At 33.8% G+C, this 27,626-nt stretch overlaps 2 protein-coding genes across 4 annotated transcripts in view; one reads left to right on the top strand and one right to left on the bottom strand.

The window, feature by feature from the left end:
* Positions 1 to 79: 79 nt before the first annotated feature.
* Positions 80 to 21,208, bottom strand: LOC114332118 (telomere zinc finger-associated protein-like). 2 transcript variants are annotated; one of them, XM_028281854.2, is made up of 7 exons: positions 21,008 to 21,174; positions 10,585 to 10,696; positions 7,579 to 7,739; positions 6,223 to 6,418; positions 4,579 to 4,850; positions 2,269 to 2,572; positions 80 to 428 (listed from the first exon to the last, which is right to left on the bottom strand). In XM_028281854.2, the coding sequence occupies exons 2-7, from the start codon at positions 10,627 to 10,629 to the stop codon at positions 99 to 101; spliced, it is 1,308 nt and encodes a 435-aa protein (XP_028137655.1). In that variant the 5' UTR covers positions 10,630 to 10,696; positions 21,008 to 21,174; the 3' UTR covers positions 80 to 98. The 2 variants fall into 2 exon arrangements, with proteins under 2 accessions (XP_028137655.1, XP_028137654.1); XM_028281853.2 differs by lacking the exon at positions 10,585 to 10,696 and having other exon boundaries at positions 21,008 to 21,208.
* Positions 13,052 to 27,626, top strand: part of LOC126880655 (uncharacterized) — an 85,027-nt gene continuing 70,452 nt past the window's right edge. The window contains exon 1 of one of the 2 annotated variants that reach the window (XR_007696668.1): positions 13,052 to 13,442. Coding sequence is in view for 1 of the 2 variants with exons in the window: in XM_050644700.1 (XP_050500657.1) it covers positions 16,912 to 19,956 (3,045 nt within the window). In the remaining variant the exon portion in view is untranslated. Of the gene's footprint in view, positions 13,443 to 16,774; positions 20,520 to 27,626 lie in introns of those variants that run through there. The other variant, XM_050644700.1, reaches the window with a different exon arrangement.

Raw genomic sequence — 27,626 nt, 5'->3', positions numbered from 1 at the left:
GACCGGTCTAGTATGACTCCAAGATATTTTTGGAAAACTAAATCCTTGCGGAAACCTAACTACAAATAAACACAATGTATAAATTAAATTAAGTATATTTATTCATTTTCATCTTTTATCACAGATATATCAACATCTTCCTTCTTATTTTTCGCACCAGTACATTTGATCATATGTTTCTCCAAATACTTCTTGTACGCAAAAACTTTCCTACACTTGGGACAACTGACGCAACCGCTTCGATGAGTGTGCATGTGGTTTTTCAAATGTTGCGTGGTATAAAACTCTCGATGGCATATTTTACACTCATATACACGTTGTTTGGAATGCTTACTTTGTACGTGCTGAGTCAAATTGAATTTTTCACGAAAATGCTTCCCACAATGATTGCAACGGTACTTTTTAGGGTTGTGCATACGATTTTGGTGCTAAAAAAATACAAATTATATAAAAAATATTTTAAAGCAAAGGGAAACCTCCTAATATTCAACAATTCTCTATAATAACAAACAGACATTGTACCATTTGATTATATTTCATACAATAGCTGCAATTTTATACAAAAAATAGCAATAAAAACAGGCACATACTTTTTATTTCCATATTAACTTATTTTTTAAGTAGGAAGAAACCACTTCTTCTTTTTTTTGTTGACTTCCCTAAAAAGGGCATCCCTATTTAGGATGTGAACTAAATGAACAATGGAACCGTAGCCTCTAAATAAAACGAAGCATAGAGATTACCATAAACGCTTTCAATAAGATGAAAATAGTATTATGTAATGGAAAACTGGTAATAGAAATTAGAACTAGAGTATTAGGATGTTATATATTCTCTGTCCGTTTATATGGAGTTGAACCCTGGACAATTACGGACGCAACTAAAAAAATACTCACCAGCTTTGAGATGTGGTGTTATCAAAGAATCTGGAAAATACCATGGACACAACACGTAACAAACACGGAAATATTAATGTTGTTCTGAAGCTATTTCCTTGTGACATTTTTATAATTAACTACATATTTTGGTTGGGAAATAAGCCACAATTAAATTGAAAAAATAATTTTATTAACGTTTCGACGCCCAAATCGGATGTCGAATGTAAACTAAATGTAAGACCAAATACTTACGATGTCGGGATAGTATCACGAGGTTTTTTCCTGGTTTTTTTACTGTCACCGTTGCATGTTGTTGTCTTTTTAAAGACAGATCACATGCTACGATTTTTTTGTGGTGGATATTCTTGAGTTGGAGAATACAAGGGTATTCACCAATCTCATCTTGATATTTTGAGAGATAGATCTGTCTTTCCAAACTTTAGTTAGGCGACTCATCGCATTTTTTGTCATACCAATACGTCTCAGAACTTCTGTTTCACAGTTAACATCGTTAGTTATACTACACCCGAGATAGACAACGCTGTTTACTATCTGGTATTCCTGTAACATGTTAGTCAGTTAAATAGTGTGGAATCTGTCGACCACCATTATTCTTGTCTTAGCTTTATTGATTTTCAGACCAACTTTATTGCTTTCGTACTCAACTCTTCGCAGAAGATCAAACATTTCTTGCTCATTTGCTGCTATAAGTGTAGTGTCATCAGCAAATCTTAAATTAGAGATTTTCCTACCAGCTACTGTTACTCCACCGGCCCATCCTTCTAAAGCCATCCTCATGACATGTTCACCATAAATGTTAAATAAGTCAGGTGACAACACGCATCCTTGTCTAACACCTTAATACTCAACACTACGAAGGAAAGAAAAATGAGCTACTTTGGTCACATACTAAGAAATGAAAAATATGAGTTGATAAAATATAAAAAATGAGGCACATAAAGAAGAGGAAGTTAAAAAGGATGGTGAACTTCATTGCAACCTACTTTTTGAGAGAGTCCTACCTACAAAGGATATTTTTGGACATTATCAATGCCGATTCGCTGCCGGCAAGTCAACTATACACCAAATACACGAAAATAGACAAATTTTAGAAAAGTCACTAGAATATAACATAGATATAGACCATCTCCTCGTCGACTTCAAAGCAGCCTAGGACAGTGTTGACAGAACTGAATTCATCATCATCGTTGGCTCTACAAATCATGGTGGGTCTTGGCCTGTTCCAGAATCAGCTTCCATTCCTTCCTATCCTGTCACGCCAATTATGATGATGAATTACAAGATGTTAGAGTAAACTTCTGGACCATGAAATATTGCATTTAACATACAGCATCAAATACTACATTAAACATAAACAAAAATAGATTACCCGTTTCAAACTAAATTTTGATTTAAACCAGTTCTCGCATATATTACACATGCATTTTTCAGAAGAATGTTTCCTAGATATATGTACTTTCAAAAGCGTTTCTAATTTTGTTGCAAAGCTGCATAAATTGCATGTATACGGTTTGTTTTGAAGATGAGATGCTAGGTGGCGATTCATTGACGTTTGACAACTATTCTGTTTTCCACATACATGGCAGATGTATCCTTTTAGGCCCTCATGCCGTGCTCTCATGTGTTTTTCCATAGCTGCTTTTGAGGAATGCCGGGAGTCACATATATTGCACCTAAAATATATTACAAAATAAAAAAGATATTTAGGAACAACTTATATTATTACATATCATATTTAAAGTATCAGGACATGCTGGATAGACCCACAAATTTTGTACGACAGTAGCATCAGGGCTCAGTGCTTAGTCCTTATTTATTTTCATTTACGTTGGATCAGATAACAGGAAAACTACTGAGTAATATTCCATGGTGTTTTCTGTATGCTGATGATAGTATTAGTAAGAAATAGTTCATCCTGAAAGATGAACAAACGGTGAAAAGGTATGAGCAGCAGATCAACGATCGTAAGCCACTATGGATATAGAGCGCAAACCCACAATATACCAGGAATAAAATGTCTGTAAAGAAATCGTAGGAGATGTAGCAAATCTGATCCTAGGAAGGAAACTCTAGGGCTGTCTAGAAGCATTGGTTTTCCTTAAAAATTCCCAAATAATTCCTAGGGACTAAATCGATACAGTGATGAGCGCGCTAATAACCGGCAAAATAACGCAAAAGATGGAAAACATATTAAGTTGTGAGATAAAAAGAGACGAAACTAGTCGAGCTGGGAAATTTAGCGATAGAAACTTATAAATTTACTAAAAAGGGGTAGTTCCCTGGATTGGCTGTATACCTTATAGTTAAACAAACTGGAACATGAAGTAAAAACCACTTCTATGTAAAAGGTATATTTACTAAAATTTTTAGAATCCCAATGGATTCAATAAAATGAGTTCATCAGAACGTTTTCAAACCTATCGGTCCATCATCAGTGAATCTAAAATCAAATAAGTAATCCCACTATTAAAATTGAAAAGATGGTTGAAATTGTGAAAGTTAAAAAATGTGGTTATGATTACTTACTTGAATACTTGCAAAATAGCCCCAGAACCAAACAATGGTTGTGATTATAAATAAATCTACATTATGTTGAAATAAATTTAAAATGGCTAAACGCCGATGTTCAGGGATTAAACCTCTGGGAACATGGTGAAACTCTACCCGAGGACCCAATCAACCATCTTCGGTCAACGATGACTACTAAGTGTCAAAGCTATGTAAGGAAATGCTTGATGTGACATTGACAGTTGAGGAAGAAGGTAGTCGATTTTCAAGGAAATTTAAAAACAAAGTCATGATCCAAGACAAAGATATGGTAAAGATTTTAATATCTGAAAATGTCTGTTAATTAAATCTATTGTTTTTTAAAATTAAAAGAAAATGTGTTTTACAAAATAAAAATTATTTTAACTGTAGGTAACTACAAATTGACTGTATCAAATAAAATAAACCTGATCAAAAAATTTCAATATGATAAAGTGAGCTGATTAGTAGTAATGACAGAAATAAAATTAAATAAGTGGTGATATAGAAGAAGTTTTAAATTTTGAAAAGGGATATTATTATATCAAGAAATTTATATGATATGTCCACAGTATGTGTATTGATGGTTGTATAGGTAGAAGGGAAATTTTTATTTGGATGTAGGTGAAAATTAAAAACTTAAATAGATTAGAGTTAAGATATAGTCAATCTGATAGTAGAAAGTATGATTCAGGAATGCAATTATTATGGAACAATTTTTATGAAATTGAGAAAATTCTTGTGACAAACTGGTGAATATGTAAAATTGATAATAAATAATTGTAGGATAATAGGTTGCCCAGTTGATACAAACTAAAATTTAATTAGTATAGAAAACAATAGGTGTAATGAATAAAATAGAATTTATAAATTTACATTATATTGATTGTTTCCCACCTTTAGATGTATTAGAGGAGTATGACAACTAAAACTGTCACTGTCACGACGGTAGTTGCCAAACTCGTCCGATACGTCTAAAGGTGGGAAACAATCAATAAAATGTAAATTTATAGGTTTCTATCGCTAAACCTCCCACCTCTACTAAATGTATCTCTTTTTAGCTCACATCTTAATATGGTTTCCGTCTTTTTTGTTATTTTGTCAGTTATTAGCGTACCCATCACTGTATATCAATATTTTTAAATGAACTTACTTAAAAATATCTGAGTGTTTCTTCATATGCGCTTCCAAGCTTTTAGGCAACACTAGTTTCTGGCAAATTGGACATCCTACTCTATGATTATTTTCATGCTCAACAAGATCCGTTCTATTAGCATACACCTCACTGCACTTGGAACAACAAAAAACAAACTCTCCATTATGTGATTCCTGATGGTCTTGATAATCAAAAAAGATGTCAAATTTTTTTTGACATATATCGCATTGGTATATACATCTCTCACTGTGTAACTCCACTGTTTGCAACTAAAACAGTTAAAATAGAACAGCACAAATTTGAAGACACATTCATAGACAGGTTACATTCCAAAATTTTGAACATAAAGATATGCAACACCTTGATGTCTAGAGGACTTAAAGAGGAAAAGAGAATTTAATAAACAAACTCTAACATGAAGTAAAACCACTTCTATGTAATAGGTATAATTTGCTAAAATCTTAAAAAATCCCAATGGATTGAATAAAATATGTTCAAAACGTTTTCGGACCTATCAGTCCATCATGATTGTTGGCCTAAGATGGTTGGTTAAAGTTCTCGTTTAGGGTTTCACCATGTTCCCAGGGTTTCTATTAACATCGGCGTCTAGCCTTTTCAATTTTACATTTTAATGTAGATTGAATTATAATTACAACCATTGTTTGGTTCTGGGACTAGTTAGCAAGTATATGAATTCACTGATGATAGACTGATAGGTCCGAAAACGTTTTGAACATATTTTATTCAATCCATTGGGATTTTTTAAGATTTTAGTAAATTATACCTATTACATAGAAGTGGTTAGAGATTACCTATTACATACTTCATGTTAGAGTTTGTTTAACTATATGGTATACAGCCAACCCAGTTTTTCACTCAATTTTATTAAGGAAGTAATAGGGAACTTGCATAAAATTTTAAATTCGAAAAAAATGGTATAAATCACAACAGAACATAATTTAGAACCTGTATCAAAGATAAAAAAGTTTTGTTTGTCTTTCGTTTGGCCCCTAAAGACGACTAAAAATTCAACTTATACCAGCCACCCCAAAACGCATCGTGACGTCACGGGGTTGTATGTTTACATTCTACACCAATTGTATATATAATTTTAAATTAGACATCATAAACGTCAGTAAAAAATACAGTTGTGTGACGTTAAAAGTGTTTTTGATCGTCTGAATTATTCATAGAAAATTTGTACTTTTACAAAATGGTTTTATTTTCAATAGTAAACCTTCTTTCCTTTCCTTCAAAAACTGTATCAAACTCCAATCTCAACAACTGGTATATATTATTACAACGACATACGATAAATGTCATTAGAATATAAATATTTTCCTTTATTCCCCGACGACGAGCTGGGCAAATACCCAAGTAGGTGGAGGCCAATAAACTAAAGAAGAAGAAGAAGAATATACGTAAATATAACCATAAACGGAACCACATAGTTAAACTCTATGACGTCACGGGTCGTTTGAACTATTTTAAGATAAAGAAGACTTTAAATTTGTACTTCTAAGTTATTATGAGTTTTTGAAGCGTGAAATTTTGGAAATCTCATTTTTATACAAAACTGAACATTATTATGTAATAAAAAAAATGTGCAAGTTCCCTATTGCAATCATCTAATATACTTACTAATGTACTTCCAGATCTTACTGATAACAGTTCATCGCAATTATCACTAGAATCCTCATGATACGTATCTTTAGCTTTTACAGATAAGTTTTTATTCTTTTGAAATATAACTGGAGACAATCGGATTTGTATATTTTCAGGATACTCATTGCTATCATTTTCTGTTTCAGAGATTTTCTGCTCACAAGGTACATCACTAAAATATTGAACAATAAGATTCATTCCTTCTTAAATATACATTATAGATGCCGCTATAGTATGGGGTCTACCGTCTATGTTCTCCTATAGCTTGCGGTCTACCTGTGTGGCTAAACAGCACGATAACCATTTCTCAGAAGGGTTTGCACACAGTAATGAAAGGCAACCAACCGTTTGTAGGCAAAATGTTTATTGCTAAATAGTAATAAACATTTTCAGGAATACACCATAAACTTGTTTCTATTCTTTCTTCTTCTTCTTCTACGGCACTACAGCCCAAATTGAGCCTTGGCCTCCTTTATTTTTTGCCTCCACCCTTGCCTGTCTGTGGCTGCTCTTCTCAATACACGGACTCCTAAAAGGGCTTGTGCGTCGCTGTTTACTGTGTCTTCCCAGCGCTTTCGTGGCTTCCCAACCGGTCTCTTTCCTTGCATTCTAGCATTCAGTGCTCGTTTTGGTAGCCTATCCTCTCCCATTCTTATCACATGTCCGGCCCATTGCAATCTTTGTAATCTAATGAAGTCTGACAGGGGCGTTTCCTTATAAAGTTGATATTCTTTACTATTATATAAATAACACCATAATCTTTTCCCAGAAGGGTTTGCGCAAATAACAACCACTGTTTTCAAATAACATGACCTGATAGATTTACAAAAATTAGATATGTCTTGACTATGCGCTATGCGAGGAAGAGGACTTGTTTCTCGTATTGAGATAGGACGTCAGACAGGTATATAGATAGGGTATTTTTTTAATTATTGGTCAGGGAACCTGCATGACTTTTTTAGCTAGAATCATTGACTGTTTTTCTCTCGTAAATTAAAGTGCATACATTTTTTCTTTAATAATAATTAGGCTGTATCATTTTGTAAATAATTAGGTTACATATAAATTGTTTTTGTATATACCTAGTTGGGGTGCATTTATTTTGTTATTATTAGAGTAATCTTTCATTTTACGTTTTTGCTCCGTATTTGCTTATTTTGCTCCAAATGTTTATTACTTGTGAATCAATTTTTTCTGCACAAGTTTTCTTGCATTTCATTATTTTGTGCAAATCCTTCAGGAATTTTCAGATACTGATCCGTAGACACACTATATAATAGAGCTATATGCAGAGATATACCGCATACTATAGTAGCACCTATTATAATTTACTTTATTGGATCCTGTTTTACATCTTCGGAATTACTTTCACAAAAGAGTTTTTGTAAAACCTTCTCCGAGTTGTGAGCTGTTTCAATAAATCTATGTATTTCATTAATAAAATCTATGCAACTTGAACATATTATTGAAGGTATCTTGGGATTTTCTGATATCTAAAAAGTAAGTTTTAGTATACTTTCTGTCATTCTTGTGTAATGTGAGATAATATACTCCTTCTCAGAGGCATCTTTCAGTGCGTCACAGTTTTTCGATTTCTTTCTAACGCATTAAGTTGGAAGTGACAGAGAAAAACGTACGTCCGTGATTAAAGTCATTTATAACATTTATTGTAGTTGTTGATATATGGCGCTATAATCGAACAAAAAATGATTTATGTATTATCTATATGACTATAATTTGTACAATTTAAAAGACTATACAAAATAAACAACATACGATTTTATAAATGAAATAAACACAATTGATTTGTTTTTATACCAAATTACGATTAGGGACGATTCTGACAATTGTCAGATTTAACTAAAATGTCATGCTATGATTCTCTACTAGTGTTGGAAAATTCTCGAGAATGAAAAATCGGAGAATATTCTCGAGAATATTCTCGATATGGAGAATTTTCTGAGAATGAACCCCATGACGTACTTAAGAATATTGTTGAAGATGAAAAATAGGGTTTTAAAAATCATGATCTTACATACAAAATTTTGAAACGAAACAACAGTGTTTTTTGTATATAAAAAAATACAAAAAACAACAGAAAACACAAAATTTCTTTGATAAAGAAATGAATTTTTGTTCTTAACAGCAAATAATCGATGTGGTATGAAAAAAGATGAGGCCTCAGATTCAGAATCTATTTCTATCATTAGCTCATCCTAGTCATCTACAATCTGCATTTCAATGTACTGATGAGTTGTGGGATTTTGTTTTTCACGAGTGGCCAGCTCAGTCATAGTTTGGTCTACGTCTAACAATTTTAAATTGTGAGCAATAGAAGTTACCTTACGAGCCCGTTCAGCAGTGAGCCGGTTTCTTTTAGAGGGGTGGATAAAAAACCATAAGCACTGAAACTTCTTTCAGTCGCTGCACTGGATGAAGGCATGCTTAATATATCAACTACTATTTTAGTTAATTTTGTTCCGAAACATGTACCTTTTCACCATATGATTAAGTCTAGTTTTTCAATTGATTTTACAACGTATGGTTTTCATCATCATATTTTAAAGTTGCTAAATTATCTACAAACTCAGTTTCCTCAACTTGTTCTTCTCTGCTTAAATGAACACCATTCTAAATATTTGCACGTTAATATTGCACCAAAACAATAAATATTGACACTGTAAACACCCTTGCTAGTGGTTCATGGGATTGGCAAAAACAATATATCTACATATTTTTTAAATTATAATAATTTGACCCGTATCTAGTTTTTATTTTTGTTTCGGTTTTTGAAAATATAGCAAATTTTTGCCGAGAATATTCTCGAGAGAATTTTCTGGCCGAGAATATTCTGGAGAATATTCTCTTCTAACATCACTATTCTCTACATTCTTCAAATCATATATTACGTCATTAATGACACACTGAAAGACTGAGGAGAACTTTAAATTGTAGTCGTAATAAATATGTAATAGGTAAATAATGCGTAAATACCTAAACCTTTTTTTCGATTATAGCGCCATCTATCAACAACTGGAATAAATGTTATAAATGTGTATGTATCACGGACGTGCCTTTTTTTCTGTCACTTGTGTCACACTGAAAAAAGCCTCTGAGAAGCACCATACCATATTTGTCTATTCTTATATCTACCTTATTACTTACTCAATAAGTTAACTCACCAATATTAAACATAGCATATTAAACAATAAGGTAGCAACAAATGCGTTCCAAGATTGCGGCTGTAATTTTGAATATTTTGTCGAGATATTTGACACACATATTCGTAATATAATAAAGAATGGCAGTACAGAGCCCAATTTCAGAAATATGTTAGTACGTGGAAATTACTCTATAACTAAATAAAATATTGAAAAAAGGAGCCTGTACCGGCATTAAGAAGAAAAAAAAACTTTCTTCAAATAAACTTTTTTATCCCATGCTTAGATTTTGTGTAATCTTGGAACTACTAAAATTTTTTATTTCTAACACGAAATCGAACATAATATAACTAAATAACTAATTAGGCAACATAGAGAAATTATCACTATCATTTTGACAAACCTGCGTCAGATTTTCTCTAATCTGTTCTTTCATCTTTATCGATATCTGTTCAGTGCAGTAGTGTGTTAATTTAAGAATTCGTTTTTGTTGTTTCATAGGAAAGTAGTGTTTATTGATAGTTAATTTATTATATATTTGTTATTGTTGTATAAGTTGTTGGCCTCTTTGAAAGAATAGATTGTTGTTAATTGTGAGTTTTAGTTATATGTACATATGTAGCTAGGTAAGTATATTTTACGTAAAAATATTTCGAATTCTAATGCGAGTATATAAAGTTTTAGGAGGATTTTTTATTCTAAAAATATTATCAATAGTTTAACAAAATGGAAAAAGTAAATCAAACGAAAAATAAAGTGAAACCTTCCAAAAAAAAGTCTATTAAAAACAGTGCCAAAATTATGCGAAAATCGAAATTTGTTTCGCTTCACAATAAAAAATGATTATTTATTATTGTTTTATTATTAGATATTTCATGCAAATACCTTTCTAAATACCTATCTTAACATAAAATTTTCACCCATTTTGGTTTATTTTTATAAATATCTATTAATAATAAAGTTGTTTTCTCTTACTTCCATTTAGCGCGACTATGATATTGTCAAAATATTAATCTTAGATAATGTCAAAGATTATCTACCACTGTTGCCAAAGTTTATGATACTATCTCCCGAAGTTATATTTTGTTGCTACCTGTTGATCGCTACTGTTTACTCTTAATTTACTACATATCACCTACACCTACATTGCTACATTAGTATTTCAAGAAATACTTACAAATAATACAAACCCTTTATTCCTAATACCAGACCGTAATACCATATTACCAAAACCATAATACCATATTACCAGACTGTTCAAGCAATCCTTCCAAGATACTGTCAAGAAACTACAACAAGAAACAAATAAATTTAAATTAAGGGTTTATAAAAAAAACGAGTTGTAGTCTCTCTTCGGAAAGAAAAATCAAGAAAGACATATAAAGGCCAATAAACTAAGATGGGCAGAACATGTCATACTTATGCATTTACAATAATCGCCTTGTGTTTTGGAAACATCAGATGAGAGAAAATCTGTAGGATGGCCTGGGAAAAGATGAAAAGATACAGCCAGAAAGGATCTAGAGTCTAGAGGAAATGGAGTGAGACAATGACAGAGACGGACAGTATTGATGATGATGATGTTCATACTAAAAAACCCACTTTTTAAAAATTGGATTCATCCATGGCCATGCACTAACAAATCAAGCATCAACCAACTATATTACTTATGACGGCAGGCAAGCAACTATGTTATATAAGGTTTTTAAGTCCATAGTGAAGCATATAGCTTCAGTGATAACACATCATCAAGTTCTATTTTGTGCTAAGGTCTTCCCCTCATTCCAAGACCTTACTTGACATCTTATCTCTTCCATGATTGATATTCTTTAAGTATGTGATATATTGATAGCTTAGTGTGAAAACCTCGTATCTCATTTCACAGAAAATTTTACAGGAGAGACTTTAAACTTAATTTCTGCAGACTATAACTTAAAACAAAAAACTATCTTTACATTTTTTGATTCTGAGTATGTTTAGATCATTACACATACATTTTTCATACAGTGCGTCCATAAAGTAAAGCATAAATTCATTATTTCGTAAACCAGAGACTTTAAGAAAAAAATCCCGAAACAGGCCGATTTTTATTTTTAAATTACGATTTTTTGGCATACATATCATACTAGTGATGTCATCCATCTAGGCGTGATGACGTAATCGATGATTTTTTTAAATGAGAATAGGGGTCATGTAATAGCTCATTTGAAAGGGTATGTAATTCTCTATTCAATAATATAAACATTAATATAATTATTTATACAGGGTGTCCAAAAAATGATTTTTTTTAAATTAAATTAATCGGTACAAAAAGATGAATGTATGTAATTTGTTTAATTCTAAATATATTTTATTCGTGCCAGAAAACATAAAAATGTTTTATTTAAAAAATAAACATTGATTTTCACTTAAGCGTAATGTTAAACTTCCAAGAGGCAGGTGGGTGGCAGCTCTAACATTGAATTTAAGCGAAAAGCAATATTTATTATTTGTCAAATAAACATGTACATGTATTCTTGTTTTCTGACAAAAGTAAAACGAATTTTGAATTAAATAAGTTACATACATTCTTCTTTTTGTCTCAATTAATTTAATTAAAAAATTCTTTTTGGACACCCTGTATAAATAATTATGTTATTGTTTGTATTAATAAATAGAGAATTACATACCCTTGCAAATGAGCTATCACATGACCACTATTCTCATTTAAAAAATTCATCGATTACGTTATCAAGTCCAGATGGATGACGTCACTAGTATGATATATATGCCAAAAAATTGTAATTTAAAAATAAAAATCGACCTATTTCAGAATTTTTCCTTAAAGTCGCCAGTTTACGAAATAATGAATTTATGCGTTACTTTATGGACGCACTGTATATATTTTGGGTTAGAGTATGCAGAAATTCAGTTTAAAGTCACTCATGTAAAATTTTCTGTAAAATGAGGTTTTCACACTAAACCATCGATATGTGATCTCTTTTTCTTTTTTCTTGGGAATTTCACTCTAGGACAGTCTTTACAATACTGGAGCTATTTTTTCGAAGTGTGTGACAGATCCAACCTCACTTTCTGAACTTTTCTACCCTCTTTTGTTGGATCAGGTGTAGCAGATCTTCATTTCTGATGAAGATGTTAGGCCAGAAAATACTTCATAGGCATTTGTTAACAAAGTTTGTCTGCACTGTTATTCCAAATATACACTCAAAATCATTTATATTCAATAAGTCTATACTTTCCAGTATACCGTCGTCCAAATCTGTAAACTGAGTAACTCCATAATTTTCTGAAAATGAGGTATTACTGCCATCTGTTTGAAAAAGTACCTACTTATTGTTTAAAAAGGATGCACATGCATATTTTAAGCAAATGAGTAAATAGGGACTTTTTCGTATGCACTGTATCTCCCTTGCCACCAAATTTAGTACGGAAAATATGCAACTCCCTAGTTTGTCGTTTCACCCGACTGACATATCACTGTTTAGAAAGTGATATATTCAGGAAAAAGTTGGTGGTAAGTAATATTAAATACTTATTAAACAATATACAAATATTAGTGATACGTGTACCTATAAAATAATCTTTTAAAATGGGAGATACATAGTATTGGCATTACGCCCGGTTTCATAATTAACTTACTAGTGTGTACAATAAATATATTATACACGGCTCACTAAAATAATTAGTTACGCCCCTGTACTACTGATTACTTAAAATTCAAGTAGTATTTATGTAACCTTTCTGGAAACTCCAGGTTATTGTTGAGACTCGCATTTGAACCCCTCGCCGGGGCAGATCGTCAAAAGCTTCCTAACGAGAATCATCTCTAATCTATCGACGCTCCCGCTATTCGTAAAAAGGCCGCATTTTACCGGCTTTTTTTGCTATCGTTTTATACCGCTCAGATAATTCAATCTGCTCAGTATTATCGACGATGATTTATTTAGCGTATTAGTGAGTGCCTTACAAATGAACCAAATGGATTATGGAATTCAATCAGAGCTCTGATGTGACACGTCATCAAGGAATAAAACTGTAAGTACTCTACATGTATGTGAACATAACTTATTAGTCGTGATACTGTATGCATTTTGAACCATATACCTCTCGTAGCAAATATTCTTTGTGCCATTTATGCAGATAATACTTTAAATTACATATGAAAAATCGTTATCTACTCTTAACCAGCTTACCTATGGGAATATACTCTATAACCGTACAATAAGTATAGGTTACTATTGTTAAGGATACTTTACGTATTGCCTAAACATTTCTGTTCCATCGAGCCGTATCATATTAATTATTTATTAATTAAATCCTCAAGGTCCTTCGTATTTGCATATTTTGATAATCTCTATTCTGAGAATAACGGTTTTTCATTTATAGTGTCTTTCTGTTGCATTTGGAAATTTCCAAGCCACGCCGCCCCGGCACAAAAATAAAATATTCCTCTCTTTCTGCACTCAAATTCTCAGTATTTAACCCAGCACGTCTCTACAATAGCTGGTAGGTTGTTAAGCCCGGTCTACACGTGCAATTTCAGAAACTACTTGCTTTGTTCAAATAAAGGAGTCGTTTTGTTTGTATGAAAAAATATTTGCATATATTACATTATTTTATTTTCGTAAATATATTTTTCTGTTTATAGTATACAAAAAGTGTACTCATTTCTTGGCTGATAGTACGGGTGTTATAATTTTAACATTGTTTGTTCAACCTTTTGATTTAAATTAAATTTATAATTTTGAATCCGATTAAGCCTGGTTCACAGGTTACAAAAATTATTAAAAATAATTTTGTTTTCTTGCATAAATTGTAAGTTTTTGCTACATTTAGCTTCGCTTAAGCTCATTTTACACTTCTAGAAAACTATAGAAAATAAATAATTGTTTTTTCCTTCAATTTAATTAATTTAAATACTTGTTAAGGGTGTCTCACACTTGCTGAAAAATACCCATTTTGGAAAATTGCATATATTTTGAAATTTTATAGTTTTGCATTTCATATACTAATCTGCGCTCATACAGGGTGATACTATTAAGCCAATCTCACACTATTAAACGTGTAATATATAATATATTGTACATATTCTCTCATTTTCGCATCGATTTATAGGTTTAGACATTTGCAAATAATCTATCTAATCTCACATTCTCGCAACATGGCTGACCGATCAAAATATAACCGACAGAGGCTCACCGCAAAACTTGATATAACCAAGTTGGCTGATTCGGTTCCCACAACTCTTAATTCTCTAAACAAATATAAAATTCGTGAAATAATTTCACAACTCAAACATTCTTACGGACTTTTCCGCGATGCTCAAAATGTGCTGGAGACGATCCCCGAGGAACCTACCCCCTCTACTGATTCCTCTGTGGTTTTTGATAAATATTTGGATACAATTTCTCTATTGGAAGAAAGGTTAGAGGTCATTGAAAGTTCTAATGTGACTGCTACCCCCTCCCTCCAATTTGACCCTAATTCTTCTCTAACCTCACAGTCTATGGCTAGGCAACGAACAGTAAACCTCCCTCGTATTCAGTTAAAACCATTTAGTGGCTTAGTTACTGAATACAATTCATTCATTGAGACCTTTGATACAATAATAGGATCTGATACTACATTAAGTGATCTGGAAAAACTCATTTACCTCAAAAGTTTTCTAACTTCCGAGCCTTTGACGCTTCTCGAGCATATCCCACTCACAGGTGACAATTACAAAATAGCCCGGGATAACCTGACACAAAGGTACGCCAACTCTAAATCGCTTATCAAAACTCTCATCTCTCAAATTCTTGATGCGCCTCCTATTTCTGGAAACGCAAATCACTCACAATTAAGAAATTTTCATACGGTCATGTCAAATAATTTCAAGGCCCTATTGAACTTGAATAGGCCCCCTTCAGATCTCTTGCATTTACTTCTCATACATATCGCTACTCAGAAACTCGACGCACCTACCATTAGGGCTCTTGAGTTCCAATCCGGTGGTAGCCAAGCTACCCCTGATTTTGTCCATTTTCTAGGGGAAATCGAGACACGCGTTGTTCATCTTGAGAATATTCAATCTCAATCAAAACCAAAATCGACTACTACTTCCAGACACTCTTTACACCTAGCCTCAGACACTTCTACCAGTAACCTTTCGCCTCGCTTAGGTCCTAAGAAATGTTCCTATTGCAACGACTCTCACTCGATCTACTCTTGTCCTCAGTTCAAGCAGTTGAATTCTAAAGAACGTTTTAGTTTTGTCAAACAAAATAAATTTTGTATTAATTGTCTTGGGTCTCACATGCTCGATCAGTGTAAATCCAAATTCTCTTGCATAGTTTGTAAATCTCGTCATCACACGTTGCTCCATTTCGACAAAACGGGTCATAGTAACCCTTCCGCGGCTGTTGGCCAACACAACTCAAATAATCATAATAAAACCGCTATCTCAAATAACTCCCATACACAGGGTAATTCACAACAGGGGCCCTCACATGTTAGAGCTCCTGAAACGGAAGTTAATCTTCAAAATTCGACTCCACATTCAATGGCTCTATCTGCAGCCTCGCTTGATAATCATTTGGTGTTATTAAGCACACTCCAGGTCTATCTTGTCGCTCCTAGCGGCAAGAGGGTCTTCGCAAAGGCACTCTTAGACTCGGCCTCACAGGTTTCATTTATTAGTGCTGACCTCGTAAAGGAACTGTCACTCACCACTAGAGATGGAAAATTACGGATCAATGGAATTAACTCCACCTCATCCTCGTCTCAATCTATTGTAGATACAACAATTTTCGCTGTCGCTAACGACGTTCCTTTTGACATCTCGTGCTCTGTACTCCCAAAGATAACAAATCCGCTTCCTCAAATTTCTATTTCGGCGAGCAAACTAAACATACCCTCAGAGATACCATTAGGTGATCCGATGTTCCATGTAACATCCCCAATTGGTATCCTGCTCGGTGCAGACCTGTATAACGATATCATTCAACCTGAAATAATTCGTTTGGGAAAAGGTCTTCCCGTTCTTCAACGCACTCTACTCGGGTACACGATATCAGGGTCAGTTCCAGACTTTGCTCTTAAGTCGAAAAATACTAAAAAGGCTTTGGAATTTTATTCAAACTCTCTCGTTACTTGTTGTTCTCATAACACTCCTTCCGCCGTAAATGAGCCGGTAGTGTCCAACGAGGAACTATCCGATCATTTACAAAAATTCTGGGAGCTGGAAGAAGCCGCTCCTCAGAACACCGATCTCATTAATGATCACCCCGCTGAAATTAATTTTGTAAAACATGTTAATGTTCTCCCCAATGGACGATATGAGTCCACACTCAATCTCAAACTCCCTATCGAAGATATAGACATGGGAAATTCGTTTCTCTCGGCAAAAAGACGTTTTCTCAGTCTCGAGAAACGTTTTCAACTCAACCCTGATTTATTGGAAAAATATCAGGACATTATATCGGAATATCTCAATAACGGACAAATAATTCAAGTGCCGTTAAAAATGCTAAATGACTCAGGTAAACCTAATTACTTTCTCCCTCACTTTCCCGTTTTCAAATCCAACTCTACTACTTCCACTCGTATAGTTTTCGATCCAAACAATAAATCGTCTACGGGAATCTCCCTCAGTGACGTCATAGACAAAGGTTATGTCGTCCAACATGAACTTTTTGACATTCTCGCTAAGTTTCGTCAGTTTAAATTCGCACTAGTAGGCGACATCAAGGCTATGTTCCTACAAATCGCCATTTGTCCCACTGAAACATTTCTGTTAAATTTTCTCTTTAGGGACAATATTCAGCAGCCTTTACGGTGCTATCAATTTCAAAGATTACCCTTCGGGCTCCCAAGTAGCCCATTTATCGCTCAAAGAGTTATCAAGCACATCGCTGACAACAACAAACATACCCACGAACTTGCTACTAGTGTTCTGCAAGAATCTATCTATATGGATGACCTGATCAGCGGTGCTGACAGTCTTCATGAATTAAGTTGTCTTTTCGAACAATTAACTTCTTTGCTAGAAACCCATGGTTTCCTCCTCCACAAGTGGAACTGCAGTTCTTCAGAATTTCTGTCTCAACACAATTTAAATCCCGTCTCTGAAGTCAGTCTTAACTTCACGGGATCTGATAAAGTCTTAGGCATATTCTGGGATTCAGAACGCGACCACTTTTCGTTTAAAACTCCTATCTTCAAATTGGCTAATGTTGTTACTAAACGTACTATTCTCTCCTACATTGCTACTTTGTATGACCCGCTAGGATGGTTATCCCCTGTCCTTGTGAACGCTAAGCTCTTGATACAGGAAATATGGTCCCAGAAATTGGACTGGGATCAACCCATTGACTCACCCATCATTATGAAAAATTGGCAAAACCTCTTATCGACATTCAAAACTATAGAAGAGGTCAAGGTACCTCGATGCTTACTTTTACAAAAGAAAGTTGTTGATGTTCAATTAATTATTTTCACCGACGCATCGGAAAAAATATACAGCACTTGTGTGTATCTCAAAGCGACATACTCAGACTTTTCTGTATCGTCGCGGCTTATCGCTTCTAAAAACAAAATTTCTCCGCTAAAAAATAAACTCACCATCCCCAAATTGGAACTTTGTGGAATAGTGTTGGGAGTCACTCTGGCTCATAGACTTTTTCACATCTTCAAGAAAAATTTGAGTATATCTTCATCTCATCTCTTTGCTGACTCTACAATTGCCTTGTCTTGGATACTTTCTAAAAAACACATTTGGAACATTTTTGTACAAAACAGAATTCAAAAGGTCAATTCCTTGTTGGAAACTTTTCCTTGTGATTTCCATTTCGTCAGAAGTCACGAAAACATCGCTGACCCCGCTTCCAGAGGGATAAATGTCTTTGATAATCCCCAGACCACCGAAGACTGGTTATGCGGACCTAGCTTTATTAGAGACAATCCCATCGATTTTTCTCTTCATCAAATTCCTCATTTTCAGGATGATCTTCCTGAATTAAGGAAGTTAGTTGTCTCAAACATAGCAACAAATCACGAACTCAACGACACCTTTGAAAATCTATTCGCTAAATCTTCTTCTTTTCGTAAAATTCAAAGAATTGTCGCTTATCTTTTTAGATTCATCAGTAATATTAAAAAGAAAATAAATAACTCTCCACGAGATACGGATATATTGACGCCACCCGAAATGGAGATCGCTGATCACGCGATCATCAGGTATATCCAAAGTATCTACTTTAAAAAAGAGATTCTTGAATTGAAAAATGCTAAACTCGTGACCAATAAAGCCATTCGTAAACTCAACCCCTTCCTACAACATAATGATGGGCTGATTCGTGTGGGAGGACGTCTCCGACACGCCCCCATATCGTATAATCAAAAACACCCCATTCTACTTCCTTCTAAATGTCGAGTTGTAGAACTAATCTTGACTCAAGCTCATCATAAGTTATTACATTCAGGCGCGCAAACAGTACTTTCGTATGTCAAAATGAAGTACTGGCCAATTGACGGATTAAGACAGATTAAACGCTTAATTCGTAAGTGTGTAAACTGTTTCCGATTCATGACACCCAATTCTGTTCAACAGATGGCAGATATGCATCCCGATCGTGTACTCCCCACTAGACCCTTCCAAGTCGTCTCAGTGGACTATGGGGGGTTCTTCTTAATTAAGTCCTCACATTTGAGGAAGGCACCGCTTTACAAAGCATACGTAGCCTATTTCATTTGCATGAGCACTAAATGTGTTCATATCGAACTCGTCACAGGATTAAGCGCAGAAGCCTATATTCTTACTCTGAAAAGGTTTATTGCCAGAAGATCCACGCCCAGTATTATTTGGAGCGACAATGCCACAAATTTCCATGGGGCAAAAAATGAAATGCGCGAATTCTATGATTTTTTCTTAAATCAAAATAATTCGGAACAGATTAAGGAATTCTGTACTCAAAACTCCATAACTTTCAAGATGGGTGTTCCCCGCAACCCCCATCAATTCGGCCTCCATGAGGTAGGAATAAAGAGTGTGAAGTATCACCTCTATCGAATTATAGGAAATTCCCACTTCACCTTTGAAGTGTTTAACACAGTATTATGCCAAATCGAGGCTATTCTAAATTCGAGACCCATCACTAGGATGTCGTCTGACGCCAATGACTTCGCTTTCCTATCTCCAGCTCACTTCTTAGTTCAAAGAAGTTTAACCGCGCCCCCTGAACCAAGTGTTTCAGAGATACCTGAAAATAGGTTGAATCTTTTTCAGCGTATTAGTAAAATTCAACAGCAATTTTGGAAATTGTGGAAAAAAGACTATCTTTGCCTCCTGCAGCAAAGAAATAAATGGACCGACCCTACTGACCCTGTCAAGATCGGGGATTTGGTTCTGTTGAAGGAGGATGGTACTCCTCCACTCTTATGGCCAACTGCCAGGGTAATAGATGTATTGCCTGGTAAGGATGGTCTAGTTCGTACTGTCAAGATTCACACTACTCACGGTGATTTTCTTCGTGGTATTACGAAAATCGCTGTGATTCCCCTGGAAGATTAAAATCTATCCCTAGGGGGAAAACTTATCGTTTTCCTCCATTTTATCGTTGTTACCCCTTGTGTATATAAACTCTAATTTCTTCAAACATTTCTTATCGTTGTGCACATCTTTGCCAATCCCCTCTCTTCGAGGTGATATAGGCCATCTCTCTCGCCTGTCGCCCCCGGCAATATGTACAATAAATATATTATACACGGCTCACTAAAATAATTAGTTACGCCCCTGTACTACTGATTACTTAAAATTCAAGTAGTATTTATGTAACCTTTCTGGAAACTCCAGGTTATTGTTGAGACTCGCATTTGAACCCCTCGCCGGGGCAGATCGTCAAAAGCTTCCTAACGAGAATCATCTCTAATCTATCGACGCTCCCGCTATTCGTAAAAAGGCCGCATTTTACCGGCTTTTTTTGCTATCGTTTTATACCGCTCAGATAATTCAATCTGCTCAGTATTATCGACGATGATTTATTTAGCGTATTAGTGAGTGCCTTACAAATGAACCAAATGGATTATGGAATTCAATCAGAGCTCTGATGTGACACGTCATCAAGGAATAAAACTGTAAGTACTCTACATGTATGTGAACATAACTTATTAGTCGTGATACTGTATGCATTTTGAACCATATACCTCTCGTAGCAAATATTCTTTGTGCCATTTATGCAGATAATACTTTAAATTACATATGAAAAATCGTTATCTACTCTTAACCAGCTTACCTATGGGAATATACTCTATAACCGTACAATAAGTATAGGTTACTATTGTTAAGGATACTTTACGTATTGCCTAAACAAGTGAACATTAACTAAAGTTCACTTTAATGTGTATTACAATTCCATTGATAAAGGTACCAACGTAAAATTTAAAGTCCTCTTTAACTTTATTATGAAATCGAGCGTTAGTCATATTTAGAGAGATAGTTTTTCGTGTCTCCTGTAAAATTTAGATAAATGGATTTTCGCAGTTTACAGATTAGTTCAACGATATACTATATAACTAATCTCTAGGTTCATGTTCATACAGCATATTCCTTGGTTCATACTTACATTCAATCCAATGTTTATTATCCTCTCCCTAAAACTTCCTTCTAAAAGAAGATTCTTTTCATTCGAGTGTAGACAAAATCGACATAATTTGGTTACATTATCCATCGTTTTGTATACAAATTTCACAAAATTTTCATCATAAATAAAATATAAAATTGATAAAATATCATTTTTAAACCTAACCTCTATAAACAAAAACCAAAGAACTGTCAATACTGACTGACAGTTAGTATTGACAAAAGACAATCAATTCTGCCAATCGCGTTTTCAGGGAATTCCTTATGTATGCTTCTAATAAGTAGGCAAACACTTATACATAATTCTCTTCTGAATGGGAATGAATGAATGCAGTTTTGATACTTTTCTTAAGTTTATTGTCATAAACATAGATTAATAATATAGTATTACCGGAGTCATAAATAGATGTCTCCTCAAGTGCAGAGGAGGTGTATTTTATTTGGGCTGGAGTAGGTGTAGATTTGATGGCACCTAAAACTATTCTTAGAGCTGTGTATTATATTCGATCCACTTTAGTTAGACGAGATTTAGTTACTGAACCATATAAGAAGCCAAAGCCATCACAATCTAAGATTATTTGGTATATGTTATGGAATTAATCGAATCCTGTAAAAGCTTCCTGGCCATAATTTTTACATTTATTTATTATCATTAACGCCACTCCTTTCTCTATACAGTCAAAAATAAAGTACAGGGCAAAAGAAGATACATACTATCCTCAGAAATCTTTCGTGCAGCAGTTTCCAAAGCTGCAATTGCCATATGGATCGCCAACCTTCGAAAAGAGACGGAGCAATAAGAAGTAACAAAAAAAGAATGTGTGTGTACTTTGTACGCACGTAAGAAGTTATACTTCTATTATTATGATTTCAACGAAATTAATATACTTAACAGGTTATTTGTATTTTATTTAAATATTAAACTAACTTTTAAAACACCACTTTCAAAAAATTTTTATTAAAACGATACCAAATATATATATATATATATATATATATATATATATATATATATATATATATATATATATATATATATATATATATATATATATATATATATATAAAATAGATGAAATAGAGAATGTGGAAAAATCCCCTTACGAACAATTCACACATCCACCATTTTCGGGCTAGGAAAAATTTTTCGAATAGAATCAAAGATCCAAATACCAGTTCTTAGAAATGTGTTTCGCCCTCTTCAACCTCTCTGGGATTTTTCTACATTCTCTATTTCATCTATTTGATTTCGTACGAGTGGTCGTTAAACCAATAACCTTGGATCTTTGGTTCACTGAGTGTGTTTCAAAGATCTACATCTTATGTTTATATATATATATATATATATATATATATATATATATATTGATGCACGTTAAGTTGTGACTTCCGGTATACAGAAGAGGCTGTCCGACTTCCACCTTTTCTACTAGGAATAATTTTTTAAAAATTGTGTATTTGGTAAAAGGGGGGCTTATAAAATGGGTCTACCTATTGAGGGGAAAGGATTTACCAAAATAAATTTTGTATATATATACGTATATACCGAAGCGTACAGCATACGTTATGGCTTCCATATATAGGGTAGTTCAAGGTGCGTTGTCACTTCCAGCGGTGTTGTCATATTTTGGAAGTCACAACGACTCGTCTGCTGATTTACCTCTTACTTTAAGCGTAATGTGTGATCTTTTGAAACTTTTACTGTGAATACAGTTGTGAATGCAGTTCTATGTTTTAAAGTTGTCTATTTAAATTAAAAGATTGATATTCTTTTGATTAAACAGGTTTACAAAAAAAATACATTTCGGAATATTTGACGAAACCATATGACTAGGGGGTTTTTGGGGTCGCTGGTCACGAATCCGGGGTCCGCTGACCTCTATCACGTCAGGTAATGGTAATCTCAAGGTCAAATCAAGATAAACCGACAGTCGCTCTGAAAAAGTATATTAGGGGGTTTTTGTGGTCGCTGATGACGAATTTGTGTCCGCTGACCTCTATCACGTCTAGCTCAAGGTCATTTCGAGGTCAAATCAAGATAAATGGACACGATCGCTCTGAAAAAGTATATTAGGGGGTTTTTGGGGTCGCTGATCACAAAACTGGGGTCCGTTGAGCTCAACCGCGACAGGTAAAGGTCATTTCAAGGTCAAATCAGTTTTGTGGACTTGTCCTGATTTGGCCTTGAAATGACCATTACCTTACGTGGTAGAGCTCAACGGACCGCAGTTTTCATGATCAGTGACTCCAAAACCCCTATATTTTCAGAGCGATTGTGTCGATTTATGTTGATTTGACCTTGAACTAGACGTGATAGAGGTCAGCGGACTAATGATTCGTCATCAGCGATACCAAAAACGCCCTAATATACTTTCTCAGAGCGACTGTCGATTTATCTTGATTTTACCTTGAAATGACCTTTACCTGGCGTGAAAGAGGTGAGCGGACCCCGGATTCGTGATCAGCCACCCCAAAAACCCCCTTGTAACATGGTTTCGTCAAATAGTCCGAAATTTAGTTTTTTTTTTGTAAACCTGTATTATTTATGATATGATTGATATTTATTTTACAAATACTAAGCAATTATTATTGCTGCAAAATGGATTTTTTGGAATTAATTAAAAAAGTGTTATTAGTAAGTAATTTATTTATGAAAATTATATCAAAAATTTTAATAAATAAATTTGAACTTATAGGAAATTTTAATATTTATTATTTTTCTTGATTAAATTTTGAATTTTAGATTTTATTACAGGCACCGTCCTTTTAATTTTTGATGTACCAATAATAATGTGTAATAAGAAAATTAAATGGCTAAATACACTAGGTGGGGTTGAGCTGCTAAAAAGCTATCTAGATCCATCTTTTTAGAGCAGATTAGTCCCAGTCTGCTACTCGATACTATTGACTGTGCTTCTCCAGTTCTTTCTATCCTCTGTCTTTTTCTGCTAGTCTCTAATTCCTGCCCTATATAAATTTTCCTTTACTTCCTGTAACCATTTATTCTAGTTCCTCCGCGTCTCCTTCTAACTCCGGGTTTCCATTGTAAAATTGAGTTTATAGTTGTTGCGCTACCTGCTCTCCATATATGCCCCAACCATCTAACACTGTGCTGAAATCTGAAAATCTGGAATAATATCTACCCGGGTCGAAACATTTTTTTTAATATATGAAAATAGTTATTTATGAAACAGTTCGTGAAGTATGCTTTTTACGAATGCACGTGATGTTTAGAGCACAAGCGACAACGGAGCGAGTGCTATACATCGCTTAAGTTCGCAAAAAGTACTTCACGCACAGTTTCATACAATATTTTATCTACGATAAACAAATAAAAAAACTGTAACTCTTCATCACTGGAATTCATTCCTATTCTACAATTTTTAGAACTTATTTAAACATTCTAATTTCTTTCAAACCACAAAACTGTCAAATTTTTTTTTGTAATTTATTGCTCATTATGTCATCACCATGACAACGCGAAAGTTAAGGATATTTGATTATATGAAAGTGTGTCAAAAACAGTGCGAAAAAGTAAATCCCGTTTAAAATACATTGTTACTTCACGCACACGTTATCCATTAAATAGATCGATGCAGATCGGCCTTATATCGGATCCTCTACTATTAGTCCGTTCGCTGACGGTAAAATATTGCAAAACCCACAAATTTTAAAAAACCGCTTAGATCAGGGGTGGGCAATTACTTTTAAGCGCGGGCCAAAATGAAAGTTTCAAAATGTCTCTCGGGCCGGAGGACTATACCGGATATGTACGCTGTGCCCACGCGAATTTGTTTGGTGTAGTTTATTCCCTGCCCAAGAAATAAATACTATAAGTATTATTTTAAAGCATTTGGACAAAGAAATTTGACTGTTAATAATTAGAAAATGGTAATAATAAATTGTCCTACTTGGGAATACATGCGAAAAACTTGTGCCCAGTAAAATATGTCACGTAATTGAAAAAAAAAAATGGTCATTATATTAAATCATAAGAAGATCCAGAAAAAGAACCAGATAAAAAATGAAGATATTGAGCAAGTGGACAAAATGAAATACTTACTTAGGAGTCTGGATTACGGAAGATTTAAATTCGAAATCATAAATTCGATCAAGAATAGAGCAATTGAGGGTAGACTTTTTGAAGATGAGGACATTTCTGAGTCACCAAAGACTCAATCTGCAAATCTGATATTAGTTGATAAAATGTTGTATATCCACTCTATTCTTTTTTATGGTGCCGAAGCTTGGATTGTTAATGCTGACTTAATGAGAAAGCCGGAAGCTTTTGAGATGTGGCTTTTTGGGAGAATTTAGAAAATACCATGGACCGATCATATACGAACAAAATGATGTTGCACGAAATGGAAAGAGACAGAGAACTTTTGACCTCCATTAAAAGGAGACAGACAGCATATTTACGGCACATGCTCAGAAATGATATGTACGAGTTGTTCGAAGGAAAAAGGGGTCCTGGTAGACGACAAATATTCTGACTGAAAACATTTGAGACTGGACCGGGTTAAACACACAGACGCTTTTAAGAAAAGCAGAAAATAGAGACGAATTTGCAATGGTGTTTTAGCCAACCTTCATTAGTGGAGTCGGCGTTAGAAGAATAATAATAAATTAATGGTAATTAAATAAATCAGTTATTGAAAGATTTTATTTTCTTATTTATTTATATTTTAACGATACAAATTAATTTATATTGATACATATTTTGTAAATATACCTAATATTAAATAAAATTATAAAAAAAAAGACAAACATTAAACGTTAAAATTAATAGAATACTCATTATAAGTATAACTTCTATACTGCCCTACTAAGCGAAAATGAGGTATCTACATTTTATAAAAAATGAGGTACTACTGTTTAGTCATTAAATACACCTTCATACATGCTGCAAACCCACATAGAAACTGTGAAACTATATACCTCATAATGAATTGGACCATACAGTAATAAAAAATATATAGAATCTTTGAACTCATTCATATATGAGACAATATATAAAAGAGTATTCGAAAAATAAAAATTGCAGAAACCCCCTTTTCGCTTAGTAGGGCAGTATAATAGTTAATGCGAAACGTGAAATCGCGAATGTTCATGTGATATTATTTCTTCAAAATTGGGATCCAAATCACTTGTAGCAATCCTTAATACCGAGTGTAGATTTTCGTCAGTAATTTGTGATCGATATTTATTTTTCGTGGAAACCATCAACGAAAAAGTTCTTTCACAAATATATGTCGAACCAAATAAAACTAGGTATTTTTGAACATAGTTTAAAAAATGTTTAAAATGTTCTGTATTCAAAGCACCGTAGAAAGCACTCAATTCGTTTGATTGAACATTTTCTTTTAATAAATTATTTGCCTGTAAGTCAATTAATTCTAGCTGAATTTCAACAGGAGCTTCTTGCACATCGAAATTAAAAGGTTGACTAATTAATGACAAAGGTTTTTCAATAGCTTTGAAATCTTGAAATCTTCTTTGGAATTCAGTATGCAGGTCTTGTGTTACTGAACTATATTTAAGAAAATCAGAATTTTTCAATAATTCTCGTCGTGTTTGTAATGATGGGAAGTGGTTTAATATTTTTTTATTAAAGTTCTCAGCAAATAAGTTTAGTTTTATCATAAATGCTTTGACATTTGAGTGCATATTGAAAGCGAACTGGTTTTTCCCTTGTAAATTTACATTAAGTTCATTTAAATATTTTACAATATCTACAGAAAACGACAAATCGTTTAGCCATGCCTCATTTTGCAATTCAGGAAAATCATGTAGTTTTTCTTTTATCGACAAGAAGGATACTATTTCATCAAGCAAATATTGAAATCTGTCCAAAACTTTACCGATGCTAAGCCGTCTCACCTCAGTGTAGTAAGGAATTTCGTAAAAGTCACTTTCAATTTCTTTCAAAAATTCAACAAATTGTCGATGATTTAAGGCACGTTCCCGGATAAAATTTACAACTTTTGTCACAACAGTAACGACGTGATTCAATTTTAAAACTTTTCTACATAACACTTCTTGATGAATAATGCAGTGTAAAAATAATATGTCTTGTTCTGGCTGCAACTGTTTTACTTTGTCGCTGATTCGTTTTAGTAAGCCCACATTTTTCCCTGTTAAACTAGGACAGCCATCCGTAGTGATGCTTACTATTTTGTTCCAAGGTAAATTTACTTTAACTAAACACTCTTCAACAGCGTTAAAGAAGTCTTCACCGGTAGTTGTATCTTTCATTGGATGCACACTAAGAAGTTCCTCGCGAATTTCACATTTTTTGTTAATACCCCGAATAAATATTAATAATTGACTTGTGTCAGTAATATCGCAGGACTCATCCAACGCCAGAGAACAATATGTAAAATCAGCAATTATTGTTTTTAGCTGGTCGAGTAAATTTCCTGAAATATTTTCGATCCGTCGTACTATTGTTCTCCGTGACAGGCTTAAATTTTAAAAAATATGTTTTTTTTCAGGACAACATATCTCCGACACTTCTACCATGCACTGTTTAACAAATTCTGCTTCAGAAAAAGGTTTACATAACTTAGCAATTTTGTGTGCAATAACATAACTTGCTT

This window comes from Diabrotica virgifera, chromosome 2, assembly GCF_917563875.1.
Source record: "Diabrotica virgifera virgifera chromosome 2, PGI_DIABVI_V3a".
NCBI classification, from domain to species: domain Eukaryota; kingdom Metazoa; phylum Arthropoda; class Insecta; order Coleoptera; family Chrysomelidae; genus Diabrotica; species Diabrotica virgifera.
This window is presented reverse-complemented; position numbering and strand designations above follow the sequence as displayed.

Bases quoted from the DNA above. Each gene is read 5' to 3' on its own strand.
- LOC114332118 (XM_028281853.2), bottom strand. From the start codon at position 21,112: ATGGATAATGTAACCAAATTATGTCGATTTTGTCTACACTCGAATGAA. The intron at 6,419-7,578 runs GTAAATTATAAT...TCAATATTTTAG, and splicing joins GTAAAACAGGATCCAATAAA to TGATGTACCTTGTGAGCAGA. The intron at 429-2,268 runs GTAATCTATTTT...GTATTTTTTTAG, and splicing joins CAAAATTTAGTTTGAAACGG to CACCAAAATCGTATGCACAA.